Source organism: Coregonus clupeaformis, chromosome 30 (assembly GCF_020615455.1).
Source record: "Coregonus clupeaformis isolate EN_2021a chromosome 30, ASM2061545v1, whole genome shotgun sequence".
Lineage (NCBI taxonomy): Eukaryota > Metazoa > Chordata > Actinopteri > Salmoniformes > Salmonidae > Coregonus > Coregonus clupeaformis.
Window position 1 is genome coordinate 35,500,903 of NC_059221.1, and position 25,019 is coordinate 35,525,921.

The window sequence follows — 25,019 nt, forward strand, 5'->3', positions numbered from 1 at the left end:
TAATTATACTAGTATTTTAGCTCTATCATATGGTGTCATATGTAGCCTCAAGTAGAAAATAAATATCCTTGTTGGTTGTTAATAACAGAGAAACAGGCTTCACTGAACCATTTTCCTTAATAGCTGCATAATTCTGGCATAATTATTTAATGACACAGCCATGTCACAGTCTGTTTTATTAACACCCATTACACTTTCATAACCCTGACCTTCTACTGTCAGGAGGAACACCTGCACTCTGACAGTAGCTAGGTTAGCTGTGTGTTTCATAATGGAAGTCTATTTAAAACCAGGGATCGAATCATGAGGGTGTGTTGAGCTGGAGGTACAGGGTTCTCCCATAGCAGACCAGGGAACTCTCATCAACATAGAGATACTAACATGGAAACGTCATTGTCCAGACCAATATAGGCACACTGTAGTGTGGGAGTCTCCAAGAGTCAATGTGTATTGAACCATGTAATGTCATATGTAATGTTATATGTTTTGATCATATTGTTGTGTGTGATCCCCACAGAAGCACAAGGTGGACCTGTTCCACAAGCTGCGTCATGTGATGAATGAGCTCATCGACCTGCGCCGGCAGCTCATCCAGGGTCAGCTGGCCCAGGACCAGACCAGAGAGATCAAACGCCACATCACTGTGCGCCTGGACTGGGGCAACGAGTGAGTTACTGTACTGTATCGCATGGGCAAGAGCCCATATTGAGTGTGAGCGCGTGTGTGTATAATACTGTATCATGATACAGTATATAATGTAGTAATGACACAGTCATTTAGCAGATGCGTTTATCCAAAGATAATTCTAGTTAATGCAGTACTTATCAGAGTACTTATGCAGTACTCTGTAGTTGGCCCCAAGGGGAATGGAATTGATCCCAGGTCCTTGGTGTTGCCAGCACCATGCTCTATCCATCCTACGGATGTTCCTATGTTGTGCTCCTATCTTTTTAAAGTTGGGAGCACCAGTGCTACCAATGAAAATGGTAATTTAGAGCCCTGGACATGACGCTGTGCTGTTGATGAGAACATTGTCAACATCAGATATAAATTCCCGCTGTGCCCATAGAGGAAGCAATGTGAATTATATTGTGCTTACTGAATGAAGTTAATGTGAGCTATCCATTCACACCAGCCTTACTGATTGATCCTACGTTATCAACTACATTAGTAGCCACCCGTAGAGAGAGCTCTATGGGCTCCGTCCTCATCATCCAAGGAAGAGCTTTAAATTAAAAGGCCATCTGTTGGGTCAACTTGAACTTTTCCCTTAATCTTAGTTAAATGGATTTGGGTGAACTTAAAATATTTTATATATATATATTTAGCTAAACTGCATACAACATAAAAACACTCTTTACTTTGGAAAGTTGTATGAATGTTAACATGCTGCCAATTAGCTAAATTGTTGTTCAGACAGTGCTTATTAATGAGGGGTATTTTTTAGATGAGGTAATGCTTTTTTAAATAAATGTTTTGAAAAGTCAGTTTTCAGTTTTGTGTTTAATTGGATGGTTAATGTTATGATTTGAGGACCCCCGTCTCTGTCTCTCTCTCTCTCTCTCTCTCTCTCTCTCTCTCTCTCTCTCTCTCTCTCTCTCTCTCTCTCTCTCTCTCTCTCTCTCTCTCTCTCTCTCTCTCTCTCTCTCTCTCTCTCTCTCTCTCTCTCTCTCTCTCTCTCTCTCTCTCTCTCTCTCTCTCTCTCTCTCAATAGGCACCTTGGCTTGGACCTTGTTCCTAGAAAGGAGTTTGAAATGGTGGATCCGGATAATATCAGTGTATCTGAACTCTACAAAATGGTACGGTCAACATGGGAAACTCTTTCTGTAATTGGTGCATTCTGTACATGGCCATACTATGTGGGTGTTAGGTGTGAATGAAAATGTATTACACATCGTTACCTCTCAAAACCCCCTGGCCATTAAGAGAACAGTGACCCTCAAAATGCAGGTCATTCATATTTTTCTAGAGGCAGCTCTGCAGAGTGGTCACTAGCTGGCACAGCCACAAAGGTATAACATCTGATTTTAAACCCAACCCTAACCCTAACCACACTGCTAACCCTAATGCCTAACCTTAATTTAAGACCAAAAAGTAAATTTTTGTTTTCATGAATATTTACAATATAGATATACGTTTTTTGACTTTGCAGCTCAGTTCTGCCTCCAGGACTCATCCCAATAAACGTCAACCTGCCCTCAAGATGTGCATTTATTATGCATTGTTATACATGCATAGTGTACTTCCACAGATATGACTTGTTTGTGTGATAGTATTCTAATAGAAGTGTGTGGGTGTGAATTCTTTATTTGTATGTTACACTGACACAGACAGAGTGTTTATGCAAATGCAGTTGGAATCTGTTTGTGTGTGCGTGTGTGTGTGCGCGTGCATGTGTATATGTGTGTGTGCTATATGATTTTGTGTGTGTCTGCCTTCTTGTGAATGTGTAAATGTGTGTGTGTGTGTCTTGTATGCATTTTCTGAGTGAGGGTGTTTTTGAGTGCGCGTGTGTGTGTGAGGGAATGTGCCGATTTATCAAATCATCCATAGGAAGGTGACTCACGAGAGGCGTGACTCAGCTGTTGTGGATCTAACCATTTCATCCCCCCTATTCTTTAAGCTCACGTTGCTGTCATCTTCAGTGTGTCCCTCTCCCAGTGCGCACTTGACTCTCACAAGCGAGAATGTACTGTGACAACCTAGGAGAGGTTTTGTAAAAACACACACTTTGGGTTATTGTAAATTAATTACATTTTACAGTCTAGGTTACGTAAACTAATCCCATCTCCAGTTAAGACATAATAAATAAGTTATTTCCTAAATGTTCTCTTGGGATTTGGAATAAGCTGTAGTAAAGTAGGAGGGAGTTCTAAACTAAGTGTACACCTCCAGTGAAAGGAGAATAGAATTACTCAGCCAGATCCAGAATTAGCAAAGTGTAATCACTGCTCAGAGCAGACGCCCATGTCATGTTTTGGGGGAAGCCATCTTGGAAATGGGAGCCCCAGTCTGACCAATAGTAGAGGGTCCAAGTGCCCAGCAGTCGCCTATTATTACTGTGCCGTTTTTCTCGGCTTTGCAGGAAGATTGTTAGTGCAGTAAGTGCTTGGCCCAGAAACAAGAGCGTGGCGCATCCCTGCCAAAAAGCCTCCTCACTCTGTCGATGAAAGTGAGCTTGTTTTTGGCAGGATACCCAGGCCTTGGCACCTCTTCAGGCAGGAGTAAAGGAGATCTCTAAGGTTGCAGAGTACAGAGGTGTGTGTGTGTGTGGGACTATATGTGTGTGTGACTATGTGTGTGTGTGTAGGTGATACCTGCTTTGTCCTCTTGTTTCCAACGGGCTAACGTTCTACCTTGTGGGCTTATTTTAGGGATACAGCTCACTGAAGCAGCCTCTTGGCAAAATTGGTGGGCGCCTTTTTATCAGATTTCATGCATCTATCGCACTGTACTATACAACAGCTGTGGGTTCTTTGTGAGGCCGATTTGAGGTGTACAAACAGAACTAATGTATTGATCATGAGTAAGAAGACAATAAAATGGGTTGACTAAACTGAAATCTCTCTCTCTTTCCCTCTGTGTACCCCACAGCATGCATCCAGCCGACACAGTGGCCAGCCAAGCACAAACCAGGTATGACCTCACTAAAATCTGCTATGCAGTAGATAGATAACCAGTTGAGATACAGTACATGAGAACTTGACACGCAACCATTTTTTATGATTACCAACGCTTTGTCACTCATTCAATTGAGAAGAACACTATACTGATAAAACACATGGCACCATTTTGAATGATCACCTTCGCCATCAACACTACCATAAACACAACACAAACAATCTATTCAATGTGAACGATCACCTAGCTTACAAACCACATCCACTATAATGTCTTCTACATGGTGACAACCTTCACAGGGTAGATACACGTAGCATGTGTGCAGCGCAGTCGGAGCTTTGCCCTGCAGTAAGGACCTGTCTTGTTAGTGTTCGTCGTCCGTTCGTTCTCAGGGCGACAGCATGCGTCAGCGTCATGGAGATGGTTGCCATGTTCCGGTGCAGCACCACCTCTTCATCAACCTGAAGAGCTTCACCTATAACACCATCAGTGAGGACGCAGACGTCTTCTTCTCCCTCTACGACACCCGCGACAACAAACAGATCAGGTAACTACACGCACAGTCAACACTCTATACACACACACACACACACACACACACAGGACACATTCACACACAGGACATATTCACACAACCTCTACATGCACACGTGAAAGAGCACGCTGGTCAGGTACTTGAGGGAGGACCACAGGACATGCAATCGACACACAGGACACACGTGTGCAACAAGCAGACTACTGGAGGGAGGGCTGCAGGACACACACACAGTGCACATGTAAACATACAGGCAGGGGCGTCATGCACCCATTATTTTAGAGGGGGCACGAATTACGCAAGGGTGGGGGGGGTGTTAGGAAGTCAGAGAATCGTGTGTTGTTTCAAAATTTCCTGCACTCTAAAGCCATAATCATTGTGGCTAATTCTATGTAAAAAAAAAAAAAAATCTGCATAGGTTATCTAAGCATACCTCTTTACCTGTTCAATTGTCATTTCAATGTATGAATCACATTGATTCTTTAAGAACTTGTATGCCTAGGAGTTTAGTACAACTGCCACCCTGGTATATAGTATCATAACCCAAGAATTAAAGCAATTTTAGTATTTTCTAAAGTCTAGCAACCTTTGCCAGCAGGCAGGCCAGCTAAGATAGTCAGACAAGCTACTCTAACTAGATTAGTAGTCTGAAATGGCTTGGTAGCTAGTTATGAGGTTGGGACATTGGGAACCTATCTGGGCTAGCTAAAGCCAGGAGGCTAGTATTACAGAGAGACAACAAAAACATTTCATTTGATATATTCATCAAGAAGGAGTCATAGGCTACATCAGGGGTTCCCAAACATTTTTGGCCAACGACCCCATTTTGATATCTGAAAATTCTCGCGACCCCACCCATGTGAAAAAAATTATGTAATTAACAGCCAGTGTTTACTTTTCTATTTGGGGCTATGGCAGCCAATTGAAAAACATTCAAAGAGTATTTCTGATTGTCTTCTCAACTCATCATCACATACTTTTAATGTGAGGCAGTTAATTGCATATTAGTCTGACATAATGTCTCTTATCTCACTACCACCACTAATGAGATGAGATGAGTGTGGCTTGATGCATGTCGCGTTGGAGCTTCTCAAAGTCAGGGGGCGTGGTTGACAGTGCACACCTCATCTCTGCTGTCACATCCAGCCTGGATCGATATTTGGTTTTAATGCAAACGAGAGCACTGAATCCAGCTTCACACAGATATGAGCTGGCAAAGGGTAGCCTACCATGATTATTATATATATTTTTTTGTTTGTTGTACTTTTACCCCTTGATAGCCAATTGGTAGTTACAGTCTTGTCCCATCGCTGCAACTCCCCGACGGACTTGGGAGAGGCAAAGGTCGAGAGCCATGTGTCCTCTGAAACACGACCCTGCCAAGCCTCACTGCTTCTTGACACACTGCTCACTTAATCCGGAAGCCAGCCGCACCAATGTGTCGGAGGAAACACCGTCCAGCTGGCGACCGAGGTCAGCTTGCAGGTGCCCGGCCCACCACAAGGAGTCGATAGAGTGCGACGGGACAAGGAAATCCCGGCCGGCCAAACCCGTCCCCTAACCCGGACGACGCTGGGCCAATTGTGCGCCGCCTCATGGGTCTCCCGGTCACGGCCGGCTGTGACACAGCCTGGGATCAAACCCGGGTCTGTAGTGACGCCTCAAGCACTGCGATGGCCTACCATGAATTTGATGGTTCTTTCAAGACAATTGGGAAAATATGAGGCCAAAGCATGACGTCAGGGATCTTTATGTCGGAAAGTCAGAGCTCTAGAAAGAGGCCCGAGTTCCCGAGTTGGAATTCCGAATTGGGTGACTGTTCAAAAGGATTTGTCCCAGTCTGAGCTAATTTCTTTCCGAGTTCCCAGTGGTTTCGAACACACTGAAGTCAGAAGTCCGAGATTTTCTAGTTCCCAGTTGTTTTGAACGCGGCATTAATGCTCAGAGGGAGACGGCAGGGTATTCCCTTTGTGTCAGGAACCAAAACTCCTCCGTAGTTACCCATGAATGCATTGTCTGCAGCATTCGGTCACATGACAGCTCAATCAGCTGTTCGATTTCACTTACCGGCATGTCAACTGAGCCAGGATCACAGTTAAACGGATTGGGAAGTAGGTCCGTCCCAAAGTGCTCTTCCAAGCGTTGGAGGTGAGCAGTCATCACTCGTGTGGGACACTTACTGATGCTGTTTTCTGTTATTTTCTTTTCATTACACAGAAAGTCAACCAAGTCTGTTTTTTTTTACATCCATTGTGAATGACAACAGTTCCTCTCTCAATGTGAAAAATCTTTCCAACACTCCTCCTCGATAACCACCAAGCCTCAGTGTGAAATAGAACATTATCATGCTCTGATCCCCTGTCTCCACATAGTTTTGTGAACAGGCATGCGCTCAGTGGATGTGGTTTGATGTAGTTTACAATTAAAGTTACCTGCTGTAGTATATCTCCGAGTTCTGTGCTCAGCTCTTTTGCCGCCAGTTGCTCTCGGTGTATCATACAATGCATCCATATGGCAGAGGGAGACACATTCATAACTAGAGTGCAGAGGCCTGGTCGCTGTCCCGTGATAGATGGAGACCCATCTGTGCAAAAGCCCACCATTCGATCCCATATGGAATCAGTTTTTCGTCAATATAGCCACCCAGCACACTGAACATTCCATATGCCGTTTCATGCTCGGGAATTGTGAGGCAGAACAATATGTCCTCGTGAATAACATCCCACGACATGTATAGTGAACAGAAGTCAATGCATGGGCATCTCGGCCCTCACAGCTAACGTCCATTTGGAGAGCATAAGCTGAGGAGTTTTTGAGTCGTTCAGTCAGAGTTTCATCTTGATTGCTAGCAATAGCATAAATTATTAGTTTATGTGCCTCCACACACATTGTTTTCACCATATCAAGACTCCTCCGCCCCCATTGGACATCGAGGGGGCACCGGCATACTCTGTGCGGTCCATCTTGGATTCGAGACGTCGGATGGGGGGTCTCCAATATCTAGTGGAGTGGGAGGGGTACGGCCCGGAGGAACGGTGCCGAGGAGAGACATTTTGGACCCGTCTCTCCTGACGGAATTCCATCGTGGGCACCCGACGCATCCTGCTCCGCGTCCTCCTGGTCGTCCCCGAGGCCGGAGTCGGCGCACGTCTGGAGCCGCGCGTCAAGGGGGTACTGTCACGGTTTCGCCGAGGCTGCCTCTCTTCCTTGCTCGGGCAGGCTTCGGCGTTCGTCGTCTCCGGAATACTAGCTGCCACCGTTGCATGTTTCTATGTTCGTTTGCTTTTGTCTGATTGTTGTCACACCTGTTATCATTTAGTGTCATTAGTGTCCTATTTAGTTCTCGTTGTGTTTGTCAGGTGTTGTGTGTGATTGTTTTACTGTCGTGCCGGTAGGCTGGATATTTACTGTTTGCTCGGTTGAGCTAGTTTGCTCCTTAGTTTTGGAGTATTTTGTCGCACCTGTTTGTGCGCTTGTGTTTACGCCTACGTGCGGAGCTTTTGCCTCAGGGCATTTATTTCGTGTTTGTTTTGCTGTGCCTCACTAAAGTCTGTTGGACTAACGTACTGCGTCCTGCGCCTGATTCCACCCACACCCACCTACATCTACCTTGACAACAATGCCACAGACGTCTCAATTTTGAGGGAGCGCGCAATTGGCATGCTGACTGCAGGAATGTTCACCAGAGCTGTTGCCAGAGAATTGAATGTTCATTTCTCTACCATAAGCCGCCTCCAATGTTGTTTTAGAGAATTTGGCAGTACTTCCAACCGGCCTCACAACCGCAGACCAGGACCTCCACACCCGCTTCTTCACCTGCGGGATCGTCTGATACCAGCCACCTGGACAGCTGATGAAATTTAGGAGTATTTCTGTCTGTAATGAAGCCCTTTTGTGGGGAAAACTCATTTTGATTGGCTGGGCCTGGCTCCCCAGTGGGTGGGACTGGCTGCCAAGTGGGATAACCACCCATGGCTTCACCCCTGCCCAGTCATGTGAAATCCATAGATTAGGGCCTAGTTTGCGACCCCTAGTTTGTGAACCGCTGGGCTACATCGCTTGATCCAACCTCCCGAGTGACGCAGTGGTCTAAGGCACTGCATCGCAGTGCTAGCTGTGCCACTAGAGATCCTGGTTCGAATCCAGGCTCTGTCATAGCCGGCCGCGACCGGGAGACCCATGGGGCGGCGCACAATTGGCCCAGCGTTGTCCAGGGTAGGGGAGGGAATGGCCGGCAGGGATGTAGCTCAGTTGGTAGAGCATGGCGTTTGCAACGCCAGGGTTGTGGGTTCTTTTCTCACGGGGGGCCAGTATGAAAAATAAACAAATAATGTATGCACTCACTAACTGTATGTCGCTCTGGATAAGAGCGTCTGCTAAATGACTAAAATAAATATTTTTATTTTATTTACAAACATACCTCTTGCGAGTCCTGCCCATCACTGGAAGCTAAAATCAAATCAAACTCAGTGTGTGTCACTCGACACTCTCTTTCCTCCTCCACTGACAATACTGTCTGCACGCGCTAGACGCAGGGCTGCCTAATTCTGGTCCTGGAGGGCCAAAACACTTTTGGTTTTCATCCTATCCTTCTAATAAAGGACTAATTCAGACCTGGGACACCAGGTGAGTGAAATAAACTACTAGCTAGACAAAAAAAACAGAATTGTTTCGGCTCTCCAGGACTGGAATTAAACAGCCTTGACCTAGAGTATCTAGCGTCCTGCCTAGCATATCTTTGCTCCGTGGTGCACCACTTACTAGGGAGAATAAGGCAGACATATCTTTTTTATAAATAATCATGATAAAATATGGGCTTAAAAATGAAGTAGAGTAATGAATACAAAAATAATACAAAAAGACACATCTGAGGGGGCACGTGCCCCCTGTGGCATGACGCCTCTGCATACAGGACATACACACACAGAGCTGATACACACAGGGCACACACAACGTCTATGTTACACGTGATGCCCAAGTCCAGCAGCAGGTACTAGAGGGCATAGTAGACCCCACCCCCCCCCTCCCCTCCCACAACATGTCACCCTTACCAGACTGCATAGTAGACCCCACCCCCCCCTCCCACAACATGTCACCCTTACTAGAGGGCATAGTAGCTCCACAACATGTCACCCTTACTAGAGGGCATAGTAGACCCCACCCCCCCCCTCCCACAACATGTCACCCTTACTAGACTGCATAGTAGACCCCACCCCCCCTCCCACAACATCACCATAAGGCAAGTAACCCCTCCACAACATGTCACCCTTACTAGAGGGCATAGTAGACCCCACCCCCTCCCACAACATGTCACCCTTACTAGAGGGCATAGTAGACCCCCCCGCCCACAAACATGTCACCCTTACTAGAGGGCATAGTAGACCCCACCCCCCCCTCCCACAACATGTCACCCTTACTAGACTGGCATAGTAGACCCCCCCCAGCCCACAACATGTCACCCTTACTAGAGGGCATAGTAGACCCCCCCCCCCCTCCCACAACATGTCACCCTTACTAGATGGCATAGTAGACCCCACCCCCCCAGCCCAAAACATGTCACCCTTACTAGATGGCATAGTAGACCCCACCCCCCTCCCACAACATGTCACCCTTACTAGATGGCATAGTAGACAAACCCCCCAACCACAACATGTCACCCTTACTTAACGCAAGGCCCCTTCCCTCATGTGACCTATTTACACACGAGACAGGTCTGTGTTGAAAAGCTCAGGGTTCCTTTTACTTTGGAAATTATTACATTACATTAGAACATTATTTTTCTCAATGGAACTTCCTGGTTTTAATAAGGATTAAATTAAAAACAATGTGCCTTAATTCATGTTATAATACTGTATGTTGTATCTCCCGTCTCAGTGAGAAGTTTATGGTGAGACTAAACAAAAATGGAGGGCCAAAGAACCCAGAGAAAGTGGACCGTCTGTGCGCTCTCTTCACGGTAACTCTTCGCTCTCCTCACTCACACGATGCCACTGATAAACACTCATAGGATTTTATCTTTGGATTAGCTATTCATGGTTTATGTTATTCAACAGCAATAACAGGAAAACAGCAAACAATCATAATAAATAATGTAGTTAGCTAATGTGTCGTGTACGTAAACACATGCTTCACATCCATGCAGTGTAAGTAGGCTACAGTGTTTTGTGTTAATAGTTGTTTTATCCTTAGGATCTGAGCAGTAAAGACCTGAAGAGAGACCTATACATTGTGACACATGTCATACGAACTGGTAAGCCTATGTGAGACGGAGTAACAGAAATATCACAATGTGATTTGCAGGAAACCAATTACTCATATGGAGCTAATGCAGTTGTTGTTGTTGTTGTTGTTGTTGTATCCAGGTCGTATGTTGTTGAATGACTCAAAGAAGGGTCTGCCCCACGTGCAGTACAGGAGACCGTACGGCTGTGCTGTTCTGGCCATGAGTGACGTGTTCCACACCATCACTGACCTCAAAGAGGAGAAGGACTTTGTGCTCAAAGTTTACACGTGAGTCACAGTCTACATTTTAGTCATGATCTTATCCAGAGCGACTTACAATAAACCAATGTTTTTCAAAATACTAAAGCAATATTTTGCTGACACCACATACTACATGTAGCTGGAGTCCTGGTAAATAGGGACGCCATCTAAATGGATGAATTATGAGGTGATAGCCAGAATAACTGACTACTAACACTGTAGTGTGTCATCAGCCTTTTACAAAGATATCTCCATTAAAATGACTTTGAAAAAGACTCTCCAGAGACAGCGCCATTGGTTGTAATTCCACTGTGTTTACTGAGGCATGATGTTCTACCAATGTTCTGTGAATGTTCCCTACCAAAGGCTTGACTGTGTTGATGCGCTGTGTTTTTGGATCAGAATGATAATGAAGTGTCCTCCGGAAAATCAATATCTGTTCAACCAGGGCCTAAGATTGTGCTCCTGGCGTGATGGGAATCTGGCTCCCTCTGTTAGGCACCATGCAAGAGACACTCCTATACCCCAGCCAAGCAATGAAGGCATGAGAGAGAGAGAGAGAGAGAGAGAGAGAGAGAGAGAGAGAGAGAGAGAGAGAGAGAGAGAGAGAGAGAGAGAGAGAGAGAGAGAGAGAGAGAGAGAGAGAGAGAGAGAGAGAGAGAGAGAGAGAGAGAGAGAGAGAGAGAGAGAGAGAGAGAGAGAGAGAGAGAGAGAGAGAGAGAGAGAGAGAGAGAGAGAGAGAGAGAGAGAGAGAGAGAGAGAGAGAGAGAGAGACAGACAGAGAGAGAGAGAGAGAGAGAGAGAGAGAGAGAGAGAGAGAGCGATCGAGAGATAGACAGAGAGAGAGAGTGAGAGCGATCGAGAGATAGACAGAGAGAGAGAGACAGACAGAACGAGAGAGAGAGAGAGAGAGAGACAGACAGAGCGAGAGAGAGAGAGTGTGTGTGTGTGTGTGTGTGTGTGTGAGAAAGAGGGAGATGACACTTAGACAAATGCACAAAGTTAGAGGACAAAGTTTGAGGAGTAGTAGAAGGGAAAATAACACAGAGCTAAGCATTCTGAGGCAGTGACTCAACGGATAGCTATAGCGCATGTACGTCCTCCTATCCTCCTTCTCTCTTCCCCCTCTCCCCCTCTCCTCCTCCTCTTCCTCGGCATTCGGCCTCCTCTGTCAGGACTCTGTATCAGGGCTTTTGGATGTGGTCTAGATAGCCCGACGCTACTGATTTCTACTGTTTTAGATGCCCTTTTACCCACATTGCAGAAGGAATTGCAGTATAAAATAAACTATTGTTATGATGATGATTATCATTAGCCCTATGCACGCCTCCTCAGAGGAAAAAGCGAGCAGCGTTGTGAGCGTAGAGCAGAGCTACCTCTAAACTGTCCGTGCCTATAAGGCTCCAGCCTGTGCGTTTCCCCCATTCCTTTCCCAGGGGCCCACGGGTCTACGGTAATGAAAAAGCCTGGTGGAGAGGGCGGAGAGGAAAGGAAAGGAGAGGAGAGGAGGAAAGGAGAGGAGAAAGCTGTCCGTCAGCTCAGCTTAGTGGCCTGTGCTTTTTGGGTAATGTGCTGCTTGATAGCGTGTCCCCCCACTGGTATCTTTTCTCTAGGAGGAAAACGCTTCAGGGACACAACCGTCCCCATCTCTCCATCTGTCCCCCTCTAATGTGTGTGTCATTAACGCTTCTCTCTAACTTCTCTCTATCTTCTCTCTATCTTCTCTCTTATCGTCTCTCTATCTTCTCTTTATCTTCTCTTTATCTTCTCTCTATCGTCTCTCTATCTTCTCTCTATCTTCTCTCTATATTCTCTCTATCGTCTCTCTATATTTTCTCTATCTTCTCTTTATCTTCTCTCTATCGTCTCTCTATCGTCTCTCTATCTTCTCTCTATCGTCTCTCTATCTTCTCTCTATCTTCTCTCTATCTTCTCTCTATCTTCTCTTTATCTTCTCTCTATCGTCTCTCTATCTTCTCTCTATCTTCTCTCTATCTTCTCTTTATCTTCTCTCTATCGTCTCTTTATCTTCTCTCTATCTTCTCTTTATCTTCTCTCTATCGTCTCTCTATCGTCTCTCTATCGTCTCTTTATCTTCTCTCTATCTTCTCTTTATCTTCTCTCTATCGTCTCTCTATCTTCTCTCTATCTTCTCTCTATCTTCTCTTTATCTTCTCTCTATCGTCTCTTTATCTTCTCTCTATCTTCTCTTTATCTTCTCTCTATCGTCTCTCTATCTTCTCTTTATCTTCTCTCTATCGTCTCTCTATCTTCTCTCTATCTTCTCTTTATCTTCTCTCTATCTTCTCTCTAACGTCTATCTTTTTCTCCAGATGTAATAATGAGAACGAGTGGTTTCAGATCCACGAAAACATCATTCGCAAGTCCAGCACCAAGTACTCGGCTCCTAGCACCAACTACGGTACATATGATGATCATTCACTAATCTGTGGGGCCAGGGTTTGGGTCCGTTCCATTTCAATGGCAGTCAATTCAGGAAGTAATTGGAATTCCATTTCAAGAATTTGAGAAATCCTCATCGAAGAAAAATGGCAGTTTTCAATTTTTGCATTGAAATATCAATTAGTCTCCTAAATTGACTGAATTGAAATGGACTTCTAGGACATTACATGTTAAAGGATGTGAATTACCAACTGAGAAAGAAAGTAAAGTGTATAGAACGTTTCGTTTCAGCTTTGAGACATAGACGTGACTGACCATATCTGTCTTAGGTTGAATCAGATATTCATTGTCATAATGGTGTATCGATCATCATCACTGTGACAATCAGCATTAAGGATAAGCTGAAGGAAAGGGATCTTATTATTGACGTTTCACTGCACATGTACTGGATATATCCACAATGTGATGAGGTAGAGGAGATGTGCTGTGTGGTTCCACATGTCAGTTCAAGCAGACCTCCATTTTAGTTTGACTAAAAGAATGTCTGTATCACATGCATCTTCATGTTGCTCAGTGTTCTTTCTTGTGTCTCACAATGGTACAGTTGAAGTTGGAAGTTTACATACACCTTAGACAAATACATTTAAACTCAGTTTTTCACAATTCCTGACATTTAATCCCAGTAAGAATCCCCTGTCTTAGGTCTGTTAGGATCACCACTTTATTTTAAGAATGTGAAATGTCAGAATAATAGTAGAGAGAATGATTCCCAATGCGTCAGAAGTTTACATACACTCAATTAGTATTTGGTAGCATTGCCTTTAAAATGTTTAACTTGGGTCAAACGTTTCGGGTAGCCTTCCACAAGCTTCCCACAATAAATTGGGTGAATTTTGGCCCATTCCTCCTGACAGAGCTGGTGTAACTCTCAGGTTTGTAGGCCTCCTTGCTCGCACACGCTTTTTCAGTTCTGCCCACACATTTTCTATAGGATTGAGGTCAGGGCTTTGTGATGGCCACTCCAATACATTTACTTTGTTGTCCTTAAGCCATTTTGCCACAACTTTGGAAGTATGCTTGGGGTCATTGTCCATTTGGAAGACCCATTTGCGACCAAGCTTTAACTTCCTGACTGATGTCTTGAGATGTTGCTTCAATATATCCACATATATATATTTTCCTCCCTCATGATGCCATCTATTTTGTGAAGTGCACCAGTCCCTCCTGCAGCAAAGCACCCCCACAGCATGATGCTGCCACCCCCGTGCTTCACGGTTGGGATGGTGTTCTTCGTCTTGCAAGCAACCCACTTTTTCCTCCAAACATAACGATGGTCATGATGGCCAAACAGGTCAATTTTTGTTTCATCAGACCAGAGGACATTTCTCCAAAAAGTATGATCTTTGTCCCCATGTGCAGTTGCAAACCGTAGTCTGGCTTTTTAATGGCGGTTTTGGAGCAATGGCTTCTTCCTTGCTGAGCGGCCTTTCAGGTTATGTCAATATAGGACTCGTTTTACTGTGGATATAGATACTTTTGTACCGGTTTCCTCCAGCATCTTCACAAGGTCCTTTGCTGTTGTTCTGGGATTGATTTGCACTTTTCGCACCAAAGTACGTTCATCTCTAGGAGACAGAACGCGTCTCCTTCCTGAGCGGTATGACGGCAGTGTGGTCCCATGGTGTTTATACTTGCGTACTATTGTTTGTACAGATGAATGTGGTACCTTCAGGCGTTTGGAAATTGCTCCCAAGGATGAACCAGACTTGTGGAGGTCTACTATTTCTTTTCTGAGGTCTTGGCTGATTTCTTTTGATTTTCCCATGATGTCATGCAAAGGAGCAAATTTGTTAACAAGACATTTGTGGAGTGGTTGAAAAACTAGTTTTTAATGACTCCAACCTAAGTGTATGTAAACTTCCGACTTCAACTGTATATCTCTGTAGCATAATATGAGTCACTGAATTCCGTCATCTTGTCTTGTTCCATACCCTTCTCTCTTTTTCTATTGCTAATTCACCCCATCACTTTTTCTCTCTCCTTTCCACGCTGTGACTCTATCTCTCTATCCATGCTCCTGTCTGTCTCTTCCTCCCCCGCACTCTGACTAATGTCCCTTAAATACCCCTCTATTCCTCCCTCCCCCTCTTTCTCTCTCTTTCATTCTCTCTCTCCTCTCTTTCTCTCTGGCCCTTATCCTTCTCAACCCTCTCACCTCTCTTCCTCTTCCCCCCCCTCTTGCTTCCTCCCTCCCTTCCCCCTTCCCTCCCACTTCCCTCCTTCCCTCCCTCCCTCTCCTTCCCTACCTCCTTCTCTCCCTCCCTTTCCATCCCTTCCCAGGCCTCATCATCTCTCTACAGCTGCTGCGGGGGGAGCTGGATCAGATCAGGAGGGAGAACCAGGCTGTGTTCAGCAGGGCTCTGGCCATCACACGCAAACTGGGCTTCCCTGATGTCATCATGCCAGGTGAGGGGTAGGGGTTAGGGTGTAGTTGGTAGGGGATAGGGAGTAGAGGTTAGGGTGTAGTTGGTAGGGGATAGGGAGTAGAGGTTATGGTGTAGTTGGTAGGGGATAGGGAGTAGGGGTTAGGGTGTAGTTTGTAGGGGATAGGGAGTAGGGGTTAGGGTGTAGTTTGTAGGGGATAGGGAGTAGGGGTTAGGGTGTAGGAGGTAGGGGATCGGGAGTAGGGGTTAGGGTGTAGGAGGTAGGGGATAGGGAGTAGGGGTTAGGGTGTAGTTGGTAGGGGATAGGGAGTAGAGGTTAGGGTGTAGTTGGTAGGGGATATGGAGTAGGGGTTAGGGTGTAGTATGTAGGGGATAGGGAGTAGGGGTTAGGGTGTAGCTGGTAGAGGATAGGGAGTAGCGGTTAGGGTGTAGCAGGTAGGGGATAGGGAGAAGGGGATAGGGAGTAGGGGTTAGGGTGTAGGAGGTAGGGAGTAGGGAGTAGGGGTTAGGGTATAGGAGGTAGGGGATAGGGAGTAGGGGTTAGGGTGTAGTTGGTAGGGGATAGGGAGTAGAGGTTAGGGTGTAGTTGGTAGGGGATAGGGAGTAGAGGTTAGCGTGTAGTTGGTAGGGGATAGGGAGTAGGGGTTAGGGTGTAGTTGGTAGGGGATAGGGAGTAGGGGTTAGGGTGTAGTTGGTAGAGGATAGGGAGTAGGGGTTAGGGTGTATTTGGTAGGGGATAGGGAGTAGGGGTTAGGGTGTAGTTGGTAGGGGATAGGGACTAGGGGTTAGGGTGTAGGAGGTAGGGGATAGGGAGTAGGGGATAGGGAGTAGTTGGTAGGGGATAGGGAGTAGGGGTTAGGGTGTAGGAGGTAGGGGTTAGGGAGTAGGGGTTAGGGTGTAGGAGGTAGGGGATAGGGAGTAGGGGTTAGGGTGTAGGAGGTAGGGAGTAGGGTGTAGGAGGTAGGAGATAGGGAGTAGAGGTTAGGGTGTAGGACGTAGGGGATAGGGAGTAGGGGATAGGGAGTAGGGAGTAGGGGTTAGGGTGTAGAAGGTAGGGAGTAAGGAGTAGGGGTTAGGGTGTAGGGAGTAGGGGTTAGGGTGTAGGAGGTAGGGAGTAAGGAGTAGGGGTTAGGGTGTAGGGAGTAGGGGTTAGGGTGTAGGAGGTAGGGGGTAGGGAGTAGGGGTTAGGGTGTAGGGAGTAGGGGTTAGGGTGTAGGAGGTAGGGAGTAGGGGATAGGGTGTAGGAGGTAGGGAGTAGGGAGTAGGGGTTAGGGTGTAGTTGGTAGGAGTAGGGATAGGGTGTAGGAGGTAGGGAGTAGGGGTTAGGGTGTAGGAGGTACGGAGTAGGGGGTAGGGGTTAGGGTGTAGGACGTAGGGGTTAGGGTGTAGGGGGTTAGGGAGTAGGAGATAGGGTGTAGGGGATAGGGAGTAGGGGATAGGGTGTAGGAGGTAGGGAGTAGGGAGTAGGGAGTAGGGGTTAGGGTGTAGGAGGTAGGGAGTAGGGGATAGGGTGTAGGAGGTAGGGAGTAGGGGATAGGGTGTAGGAGGTGGGGAGTAGGGGATAGGGGTGTAGGAGGTAGGGAGTAGGGGATAGGGGTGTAGGAGGTAGGGGATAGGGGTGTAGGAGGTAGGGAGTAGGGGATAGGGTGTAGGAGGTAGGGAGTAGGGGATAGGGTGTATGAGGTAGGGAGTAGGGGATAGGGTGTAGGAGGTAGGGAGAAGGGGTTAGGGTGTAGGAGGTTGGGGATAGGGAGTAGGGGATAGGGTGTAGGAGGTAGGGAGTAGGGGATAGGGTGTAGGGGTTAGGGTGTAGGAGGTAGGGGTTAGGGAGTAGGGGTTAGGGAGTAGGGGTTAGGGAGTAGGGGATAGGGTGTAGGAGGTAGGGTGTAGGAGGTAGGGGATAGGGAGTAGGGGATAGGGTGTAGGAGGTAGGGTGTAGGAGGTAGGGAGTAGGGAGTAGGGGTTAGGGTGTAGGAGGTAGGGGATAGGGAGTAGGGGTTAGGGTGTAGGAGGTAGGGAGTAGGGGTTAGGGTGTAGGAGGTAGGGAGTAGGGGTTAGGGTGTAGGAGGTAGGGAGTAGGGGTTAGGGTGTAGGAGGTAGGGATTAGGGGTTAGGGTGTAGGAGGTAGGGAGTAGGGAGTAGGGATTAGGGTGTAGGGGATAGGGAGTAGGAGGTAGGGAGTAGGAGGTAGGGAGTAGGGAATAGGGAGTAGGGGTTAGGGTGTAGGAGGTAAGGAGTAGGGGTTAGGGAGTAGGGGATAGGGAGTAGGGGTTAGGGATTAGGGTGTAGGAGGTAGGGGATAGGGTGTAGGGCAGGGTTCTTCAATTCCGGTCCTGGAGGGCCAAAACAATTCTGTTTTTTATTTCTACCTGGTAGTTAATTGCACTCACCTGGTGTCCCAGGTCTGAATTAGCCCCTGATTAGAAGGAGAGGATGAAAAACAGAGGTGTTTCAGCCCTCCAGGACCGCAATTGAAGAACCCTGGTGTAGGGGATAGGGTGTAGGGGATAGGGAGTAGGGGATAGGGTGTAGGAGGTAGGGAGTAGGGAGTAGGGAGTAGGGGATAGGGTGTAGGAGGTAGGGGTTAGGGTGTAGGAGGTAGTGGTTAGGGTGTAGGAGGTAGGGTATAGGGAGTAGAGGTTAGGGTGTAGTTGGTAGGGGATAGGGAGTAGGGGTTAGGGTGTAGTTGGTAGGGGATAGGGAGTAGGGGTTAGGGTGTAGGAGGTAGGGGTTAGGGTGTAGGGGTTAGGGGTATAGGAGGTAGGGGTTAGGGTGTAGGGGTTAGGGTGTAGTTGGTAGGGGATAGGGAGTAGGGGTTAGGGTGTAGTTGGTAGGGGATAGGGAGTAGGGGTTAGGGTGTATTTGGTAGGGGATAGGGTGTAGGAGGTAGGGGGTAGGAGGTAGGGGGTAGGGAGTAGGGGTTAGGGTATAGGAGGTAGGGGCTAGGGTGTAGGGGTTAGGTTGTAGGAAGGTAGGGAGTAGGGGTTAGGGTGTAGTTGGTAGGGGATAGGGAGTAGGGGTTAGGGTATAGGGAGTATGGGTTAGGGTGTAGGGGGTAGGGAGTAGGGGTTAGGGTGTAGGAGGTAGGGGTTAGGGTGTAGGAGGTAGGGGTTAGGGAGTAGGGGTTAGGGTGTAGGAGGTAGGGGTTAGGGTGTAGTTGGTAGGGAGAAAGGAGGAGGTCTAGAAAATATGGCTTGTGTTTCATTCAAAGTAGTGATTATTCAAGGGGGGATAAGCAGATGTTCAGATGGACACCAGTTGCAGACACAGGGGTTAGGGTGTAGGAGGTAGGGGTTAGGGAGTAGGGGATAGGGTGTGGTTGGTAGGGGATAGGGAGTAGGAGGTAGGGTGTAGGAGGTAAGGGATAGGGAGTAGGGGTTAGGGTGTAGGAGGTAGGGAGTAGGGGTTAGGGTGTAGGAGGTAGGGGTTAGGGTGTAGGAGGTAGGGGTTAGGGAGTAGGGGTTAGGAGGTAGGGGTTAGGGTGTAGTTGGTAGGGAGAAAGGAGGAGGTCCAGAAAATATAGCTTGTGTTTCATTCAAGGGAAGTGATTATTCAAGGGGGGATAAGCAGATGTTCACAATGATACCAGTTGCAGACACAGGGGTTAGGGTGTAGGAGGTAGGGGTTAGGGAGTAGGGGATAGGGTGTAGTTGGTAGGGGATAGGGAGTAGGGGATAGGGTGTAGTTGGTAGGGGATAGGGAATAGGCGATAGGGTGTAGGAGGTTGGGGATAGGGAGTAGGGGATAGGGTGTAGGAGGTAGGGAGTAGGGGATAGGGAGTAGGGGATAGGGTGTAGGGGATAGGGTGTAGGGAGTAGGGAGTAGGGAGTAGGGAGTAGGGATTAGGGTGTAGGAGGTAGGGGATAGGGGATAGGGTGTAGGAGGTAGGGAGTAGGGAGTAGGGGTTAGGGTGTAGGAGGTAGGGAGTAGGGAGTAGGGGTTAGGGTGTAGGGGTTAGGGTGTAGTTAGTAGGGGATAGGGAGTAGGGGTTAGGGTGTAGTTGGTAGGGGATAGGGAGTAGGGGTTAGGGTGTAGTTGGTAGGGGATAGGGAGTAGGGGTTAGGGTGTAGGAGGTAGGGGTTAGGGTGTAGGGGTTAGGGTGTAGTTGGTAGGGGATAGGGAGTAGGGGTTAGGGTGTAGTTGGTAGGGGATAGGGAGTAGGGGTTAAGGTTTAGTTGGTAGGGGATAGGGTGTAGGAGGTAGGGTGTAGGAGGTAGGGGATAGGGAGTAGGGGTTAGGGTGGAGGAGGTAGGGAGTAGGGGTTAGGGTGTAGGAGGTAGGGGTTAGGGTGTAGGGGTTAGGTTGTAGGAAGGTAGGAGTAGGCTTTAGAGTGTAGGAGGTAGGGGTTAGGGAGTAGGGGATAGGGAGAAGGGGATAGGGTGTAGTTGGTAGGGGATAGGGAATAGGGGATAGGGTGTAGGAGGTTGGGGATAGGGAGTAGGGGATAGGGTGTAGGAGGTAGGGAGTAGGGGATAGGGTGTAGGGGATAGGGTGTAGGAGGTAGGGAGTAGGGATTAGGGTGTAGGAGGTAGGGGATAGGGGATAGGGAGTAGGGGTTAGGGTGTAGGAGGTAGGGGTTAGGGAGTAGGGGTTAGGGTGTAGGAGGTAGGGGATAGGGAGTAGGGGTTAGGGTGTAGGAGGTAGGGAGTAGGGTGTAGGAGGTAGGAGATAGGGAGTAGAGGTTAGGGTGTAGGACGTAGGGGATAGGGAGTAGGGAGTAGGGGTTAGGGTGTAGAAGGTAGGGAGTAAGGAGTAGGGGTTAGGGTGTAGGGAGTAGGGGTTAGGGTGTAGGAGGTAGGGAGTAAGGAGTAGGGGTTAGGGTGTAGGGAGTAGGGGTTAGGGTCTAGGAGGTAGGGGATAGGGAGTAGGGGTTAGGGTGTAGGGAGTAGGGGTTAGGGTGTAGGAGGTAGGGAGTAGGGGATAGGGTGTAGGAGGTAGGGAGTAGGGAGTAGGGGTTAGGGTGTAGTTGGTAGGGAGTAGGGGATAGGGTGTAGGAGGTAGGGAGTAGGGGTTAGGGTGTAGGAGGTACGGAGTAGGGGGTAGGGGTTAGGGTGTAGGACGTAGGGGTTAGGGTGTAGGGGTTAGGGAGTAGGAGATAGGGTGTAGGGGATAGGGAGTAGGGGATAGGGTGTAGGAGGTAGGGAGTAGGGAGTAGGGGTTAGGGTGTAGGAGGTAGGGAGTAGGGGATAGGGTGTAGGAGGTAGGGAGTAGGGGATAGGGTGTAGGAGGTGGGGAGTAGGGGATAGGGTGTAGGAGGTAGGGAGTAGGGGATAGGGTGTAGGAGGTAGGGGATAGGGTGTAGGAGGTAGGGAGTAGGGGATAGGGTGTAGGAGGTAGGGAGTAGGGGATAGGGTGTATGAGGTAGGGAGTAGGGGATAGGGTGTAGGAGGTAGGGAGAAGGGGTTAGGGTGTAGGAGGTTGGGGATAGGGAGTAGGGGATAGGGTGTAGGAGGTAGGGGAGTAGGGGGATAGGGTGTAGGGGTTAGGGGTGTAGGAGGTAGAGGGTTAGGGAGTAGGGGTTAGGGAGTAGGGGTTAGGGAGTAGGGGATAGGGTGTAGGAGGTAGGGTGTAGGAGGTAGGGGATAGGGAGTAGGGGATAGGGTGTAGGAGGTAGGGTGTAGGAGGTAGGGAGTAGGGAGTAGGGGTTAGGGTGTAGGAGGTAGGGGATAGGGAGTAGGGGTTAGGGTGTAGGAGGTAGGGAGTAGGGGTTAGGGTGTAGGAGGTAGGGAGTAGGGGTTAGGGTGTAGGAGGTAGGGAGTAGGGGGTTAGGGTGTAGGAGGTAGGGATTAGGGGTTAGGGTGTAGGAGGTAGGGAGTAGGGAGTAGGGATTAGGGTGTAGGGGATAGGGAGTAGGAGGTAGGGAGTAGGAGGTAGGGAGTAGGGAATAGGGAGTAGGGGTTAGGGTGTAGGAGGTAAGGAGTAGGGGTTAGGGAGTAGGGGATAGGGAGTAGGGGTTAGGGATTAGGGTGTAGGAGGTAGGGGATAGGGTGTAGGGCAGGGTTCTTCAATTCCGGTCCTGGAGGGCCAAAACAATTCTGTTTTTTATTTCTACCTGGTAGTTAATTGCACTCACCTGGTGTCCCAGGTCTGAATTAGCCCCTGATTAGAAGGAGAGGATGAAAAACAGAGGTGTTTCAGCCCTCCAGGACCGCAATTGAAGAACCCTGGTGTAGGGGATAGGGTGTAGGGGATAGGGAGTAGGGGATAGGGTGTAGGAGGTAGGGAGTAGGGAGTAGGGAGTAGGGGATAGGGTGTAGGAGGTAGGGGTTAGGGTGTAGGAGGTAGTGGTTAGGGTGTAGGAGGTAGGGTATAGGGAGTAGAGGTTAGGGTGTAGTTGGTAGGGGATAGGGAGTAGGGGTTAGGGTGTAGTTGGTAGGGGATAGGGAGTAGGGGTTAGGGTGTAGGAGGTAGGGGTTAGGGTGTAGGGGTTAGGGTATAGGAGGTAGGGGTTAGGGTGTAGGGGTTAGGGTGTAGTTGGTAGGGGATAGGGAGTAGGGGTTAGGGTGTAGTTGGTAGGGATAGGGAGTAGGGGTTAGGGTAGTTGGTAGGGGATAGGAGTAGGGGTTAGGGTGTATTTGGTAGGGGATAGGGTGTAGGAGGTAGGGGGTAGGAGGTAGGGGGTAGGGAGTAGGGGTTAGGGCATAGGAGGTAGGGGCTAGGGTGTAGGGGTTAGGTTGTAGGAAGGTAGGGAGTAGGGGTTAGGGTGTAGTTGGTAGGGGATAGGGAGTAGGGGTTAGGGTATAGGGAGTATGGGTTAGGGTGTAGGGGGGTAGGGAGTAGGGGGTTAGGGTGTAGGAGGTAGGGGTTAGGGTGTAGGAGGTAGGGGTTAGGGAGTAGGGGTTAGGGTGTAGGAGGTAGGGGTTAGGGTGTAGTTGGTAGGGAGAAAGGAGGAGGTCTAGAAAATATGGCTTGTGTTTCATTCAAAGTAGTGATTATTCAAGGGGGGATAAGCAGATGTTCAGATGGACACCAGTTGCAGACACAGGGGTTAGGGTGTAGGAGGTAGGGGTTAGGGAGTAGGGGATAGGGTGTGGTTGGTAGGGGATAGGGAGTAGGAGGTAGGGTGTAGGAGGTAAGGGATAGGGAGTAGGGGTTAGGGTGTAGGAGGTAGGGAGTAGGGGTTAGGGGTGTAGGAGGTAGGGGTTAGGGTGTAGGAGGTAGGGGGTTAGGGAGTAGGGGTTAGGAGGTAGGGGTTAGGGTGTAGTTGGTAGGGAGAAAGGAGGAGGTCCAGAAAATATAGCTTGTGTTTCATTCAAGGGAAGTGATTATTCAAGGGGGGATAAGCAGATGTTCACAATGATACCAGTTGCAGACACAGGGGTTAGGGTGTAGGAGGTAGGGGTTAGGGAGTAGGGGATAGGGTGTAGTTGGTAGGGGATAGGGAGTAGGGGATAGGGTGTAGTTGGTAGGGGATAGGGAATAGGCGATAGGGTGTAGGAGGTTGGGGATAGGGAGTAGGGGATAGGGTGTAGGAGGTAGGGAGTAGGGGATAGGGAGTAGGGGATAGGGTGTAGGGGATAGGGTGTAGGGAGTAGGGAGTAGGGAGTAGGGATTAGGGTGTAGGAGGTAGGGGATAGGGGATAGGGTGTAGGAGGTAGGGAGTAGGGAGTAGGGGTTAGGGTGTAGGAGGTAGGGAGTAGGGAGTAGGGGTTAGGGTGTAGGGGTTAGGGTGTAGTTAGTAGGGGATAGGGAGTAGGGGTTAGGGTGTAGTTGGTAGGGGATAGGGAGTAGGGGTTAGGGTGTAGTTGGTAGGGGATAGGGAGTAGGGGTTAGGGTGTAGGAGGTAGGGGTTAGGGTGTAGGGGTTAGGGTGTAGTTGGTAGGGGATAGGGAGTAGGGGTTAGGGTGTAGTTGGTAGGGGATAGGGAGTAGGGGTTAAGGTTTAGTTGGTAGGGGATAGGGTGTAGGAGGTAGGGTGTAGGAGGTAGGGGATAGGGAGTAGGGGTTAGGGTGGAGGAGGTAGGGAGTAGGGGTTAGAGTGTAGGAGGTAGGGGTTAGGGTGTAGGGGTTAGGTTGTAGGAAGGTAAGGAGTAGGCTTTAGAGTGTAGGAGGTAGGGGTTAGGGAGTAGGGGATAGGGAGAAGGGGATAGGGTGTAGTTGGTAGGGGATAGGGAATAGGGGATAGGGTGTAGGAGGTTGGGGATAGGGAGTAGGGGATAGGGTGTAGGAGGTAGGGAGTAGGGGATAGGGTGTAGGGGATAGGGTGTAGGAGGTAGGGAGTAGGGATTAGGGTGTAGGAGGTAGGGGATAGGGGATAGGGAGTAGGTGATAGGGGATAGGGTGTAGGAGGTAGGGAGTAGGGGTTAGGGTGTAGGAGGTAGGGAGTAGGGGATAGGGTGTAGGAGGTAGGGTGTAGGAGGTAGGGGATAGGGAGTAGGGGTTAGGTTGTAGGAGGTAGGGTATAGGGAGTAGAGGTTAGGGTGTAGTTGGTAGGGGATAGGGAGTAGGGGATAGGGTGTAGTTGGTAGGGGATAGGGATTAGGGGTTAGGGTGTAGGAGGTAGGGGTTAGGGTGTAGGGATTAGGGTGTAGTTAGTAGGGGATAGGGAGTAGGGGTTAAGGTGTAGTTGGTAGGGGATAGGGATTAGGGGTTAGGGTGTAGTTGGTAGGGTATAGGGAGTAGGGGTTAGGGTGTAGTTGGTAGGGGATAGGGATTAGGGGTTAGGGTGTAGGAGGTAGGGGTTAGGGTGTAGGGATTAGGGTGTAGTTAGTAGGGGATAGGGAGTAGGGGTTAAGGTGTAGTTGGTAGGGGATAGGGAGTAGGGGTTAGGGTGTAGTTGGTAGGGGATAGGGAGTAGGGGTTAGGGTGTAGGAGGTAGGGGTTAGGGTGTAGGGGTTATGGTGTAGTTGGTAGGGAATAGGGAGTAGGGGTTAAGGTTTATTTGGTAGGTGATAGGGTGTAGGAGGTAGGGTGTAGGAGGTAAGGGATAGAGTGTAGGAGGTAGGGTGTAGGAGGTAGGGGATAGGGAGTAGGGGTTAGGGTGTAGGAGGTAGGGAGTAGGGGTTAGGGTGTAGGAGGTAGGGGTTAGGGAGTAGGGGTTAGGTTGTAGGAAGGTAGGGAGTAGGGATTAGGGTGTAGGAGGTAAGGGATAGGGAGTAGGGGTTAGGGTGTAGGAGGTAGGGGTTAGGGAGTAGGGGTTAGGGTGTAGGAGGTAGGGGTTAGGGAGTAGGGGTTAGGGAGTAGGGGATAGGGTGTAGGAGGTAGGGGATAGGGAGTAGGGGTTAGGGTGTAGGAGGTAGGGGTTAGGGAGTAGGGGTTAGGGAGTAGGGGATAGGGTGTAGGAGGTAGGGTGTAGGAGGTAGGGGATAGGGAGTAGGGGTTAGGGTGTAGGAGGTAGGGTGTAGTTGGTAGGAGATAGGGAGTAGGGGTTAGTGTGTAGGAGGTAGGGGATAGGGAGTAGGGGTTAGGGTGTAGGAGGTAGGGGTTAGGGAGTAGGGGTTAGGGAGTAGGGGATAGGGTGTAGGAGGTAGGGTGTAGGAGGTAGGGGATAGGGAGTAGGGGTTAGGGTGTAGGAGGTAGGGAGTTGGGGTTAGG

At 48.7% G+C, this 25,019-nt stretch overlaps 1 protein-coding gene across 1 annotated transcript in view; it reads left to right on the forward strand.

Moving 5' to 3' along the window:
* Positions 1-25,019, forward strand: part of LOC121545336 (dedicator of cytokinesis protein 3-like) — a 106,906-nt gene that overhangs the window by 47,584 nt on the left and 34,303 nt on the right. The window contains exons 6-14 of the mRNA XM_041855773.2: positions 518-666; positions 1,715-1,799; positions 3,595-3,636; positions 3,990-4,168; positions 10,031-10,112; positions 10,346-10,406; positions 10,519-10,666; positions 12,973-13,061; positions 15,383-15,508. Coding sequence (XP_041711707.2) covers positions 518-666; positions 1,715-1,799; positions 3,595-3,636; positions 3,990-4,168; positions 10,031-10,112; positions 10,346-10,406; positions 10,519-10,666; positions 12,973-13,061; positions 15,383-15,508 — 961 coding nt within the window. The remainder of the gene's footprint in view (positions 1-517; positions 667-1,714; positions 1,800-3,594; positions 3,637-3,989; positions 4,169-10,030; positions 10,113-10,345; positions 10,407-10,518; positions 10,667-12,972; positions 13,062-15,382; positions 15,509-25,019) is intronic.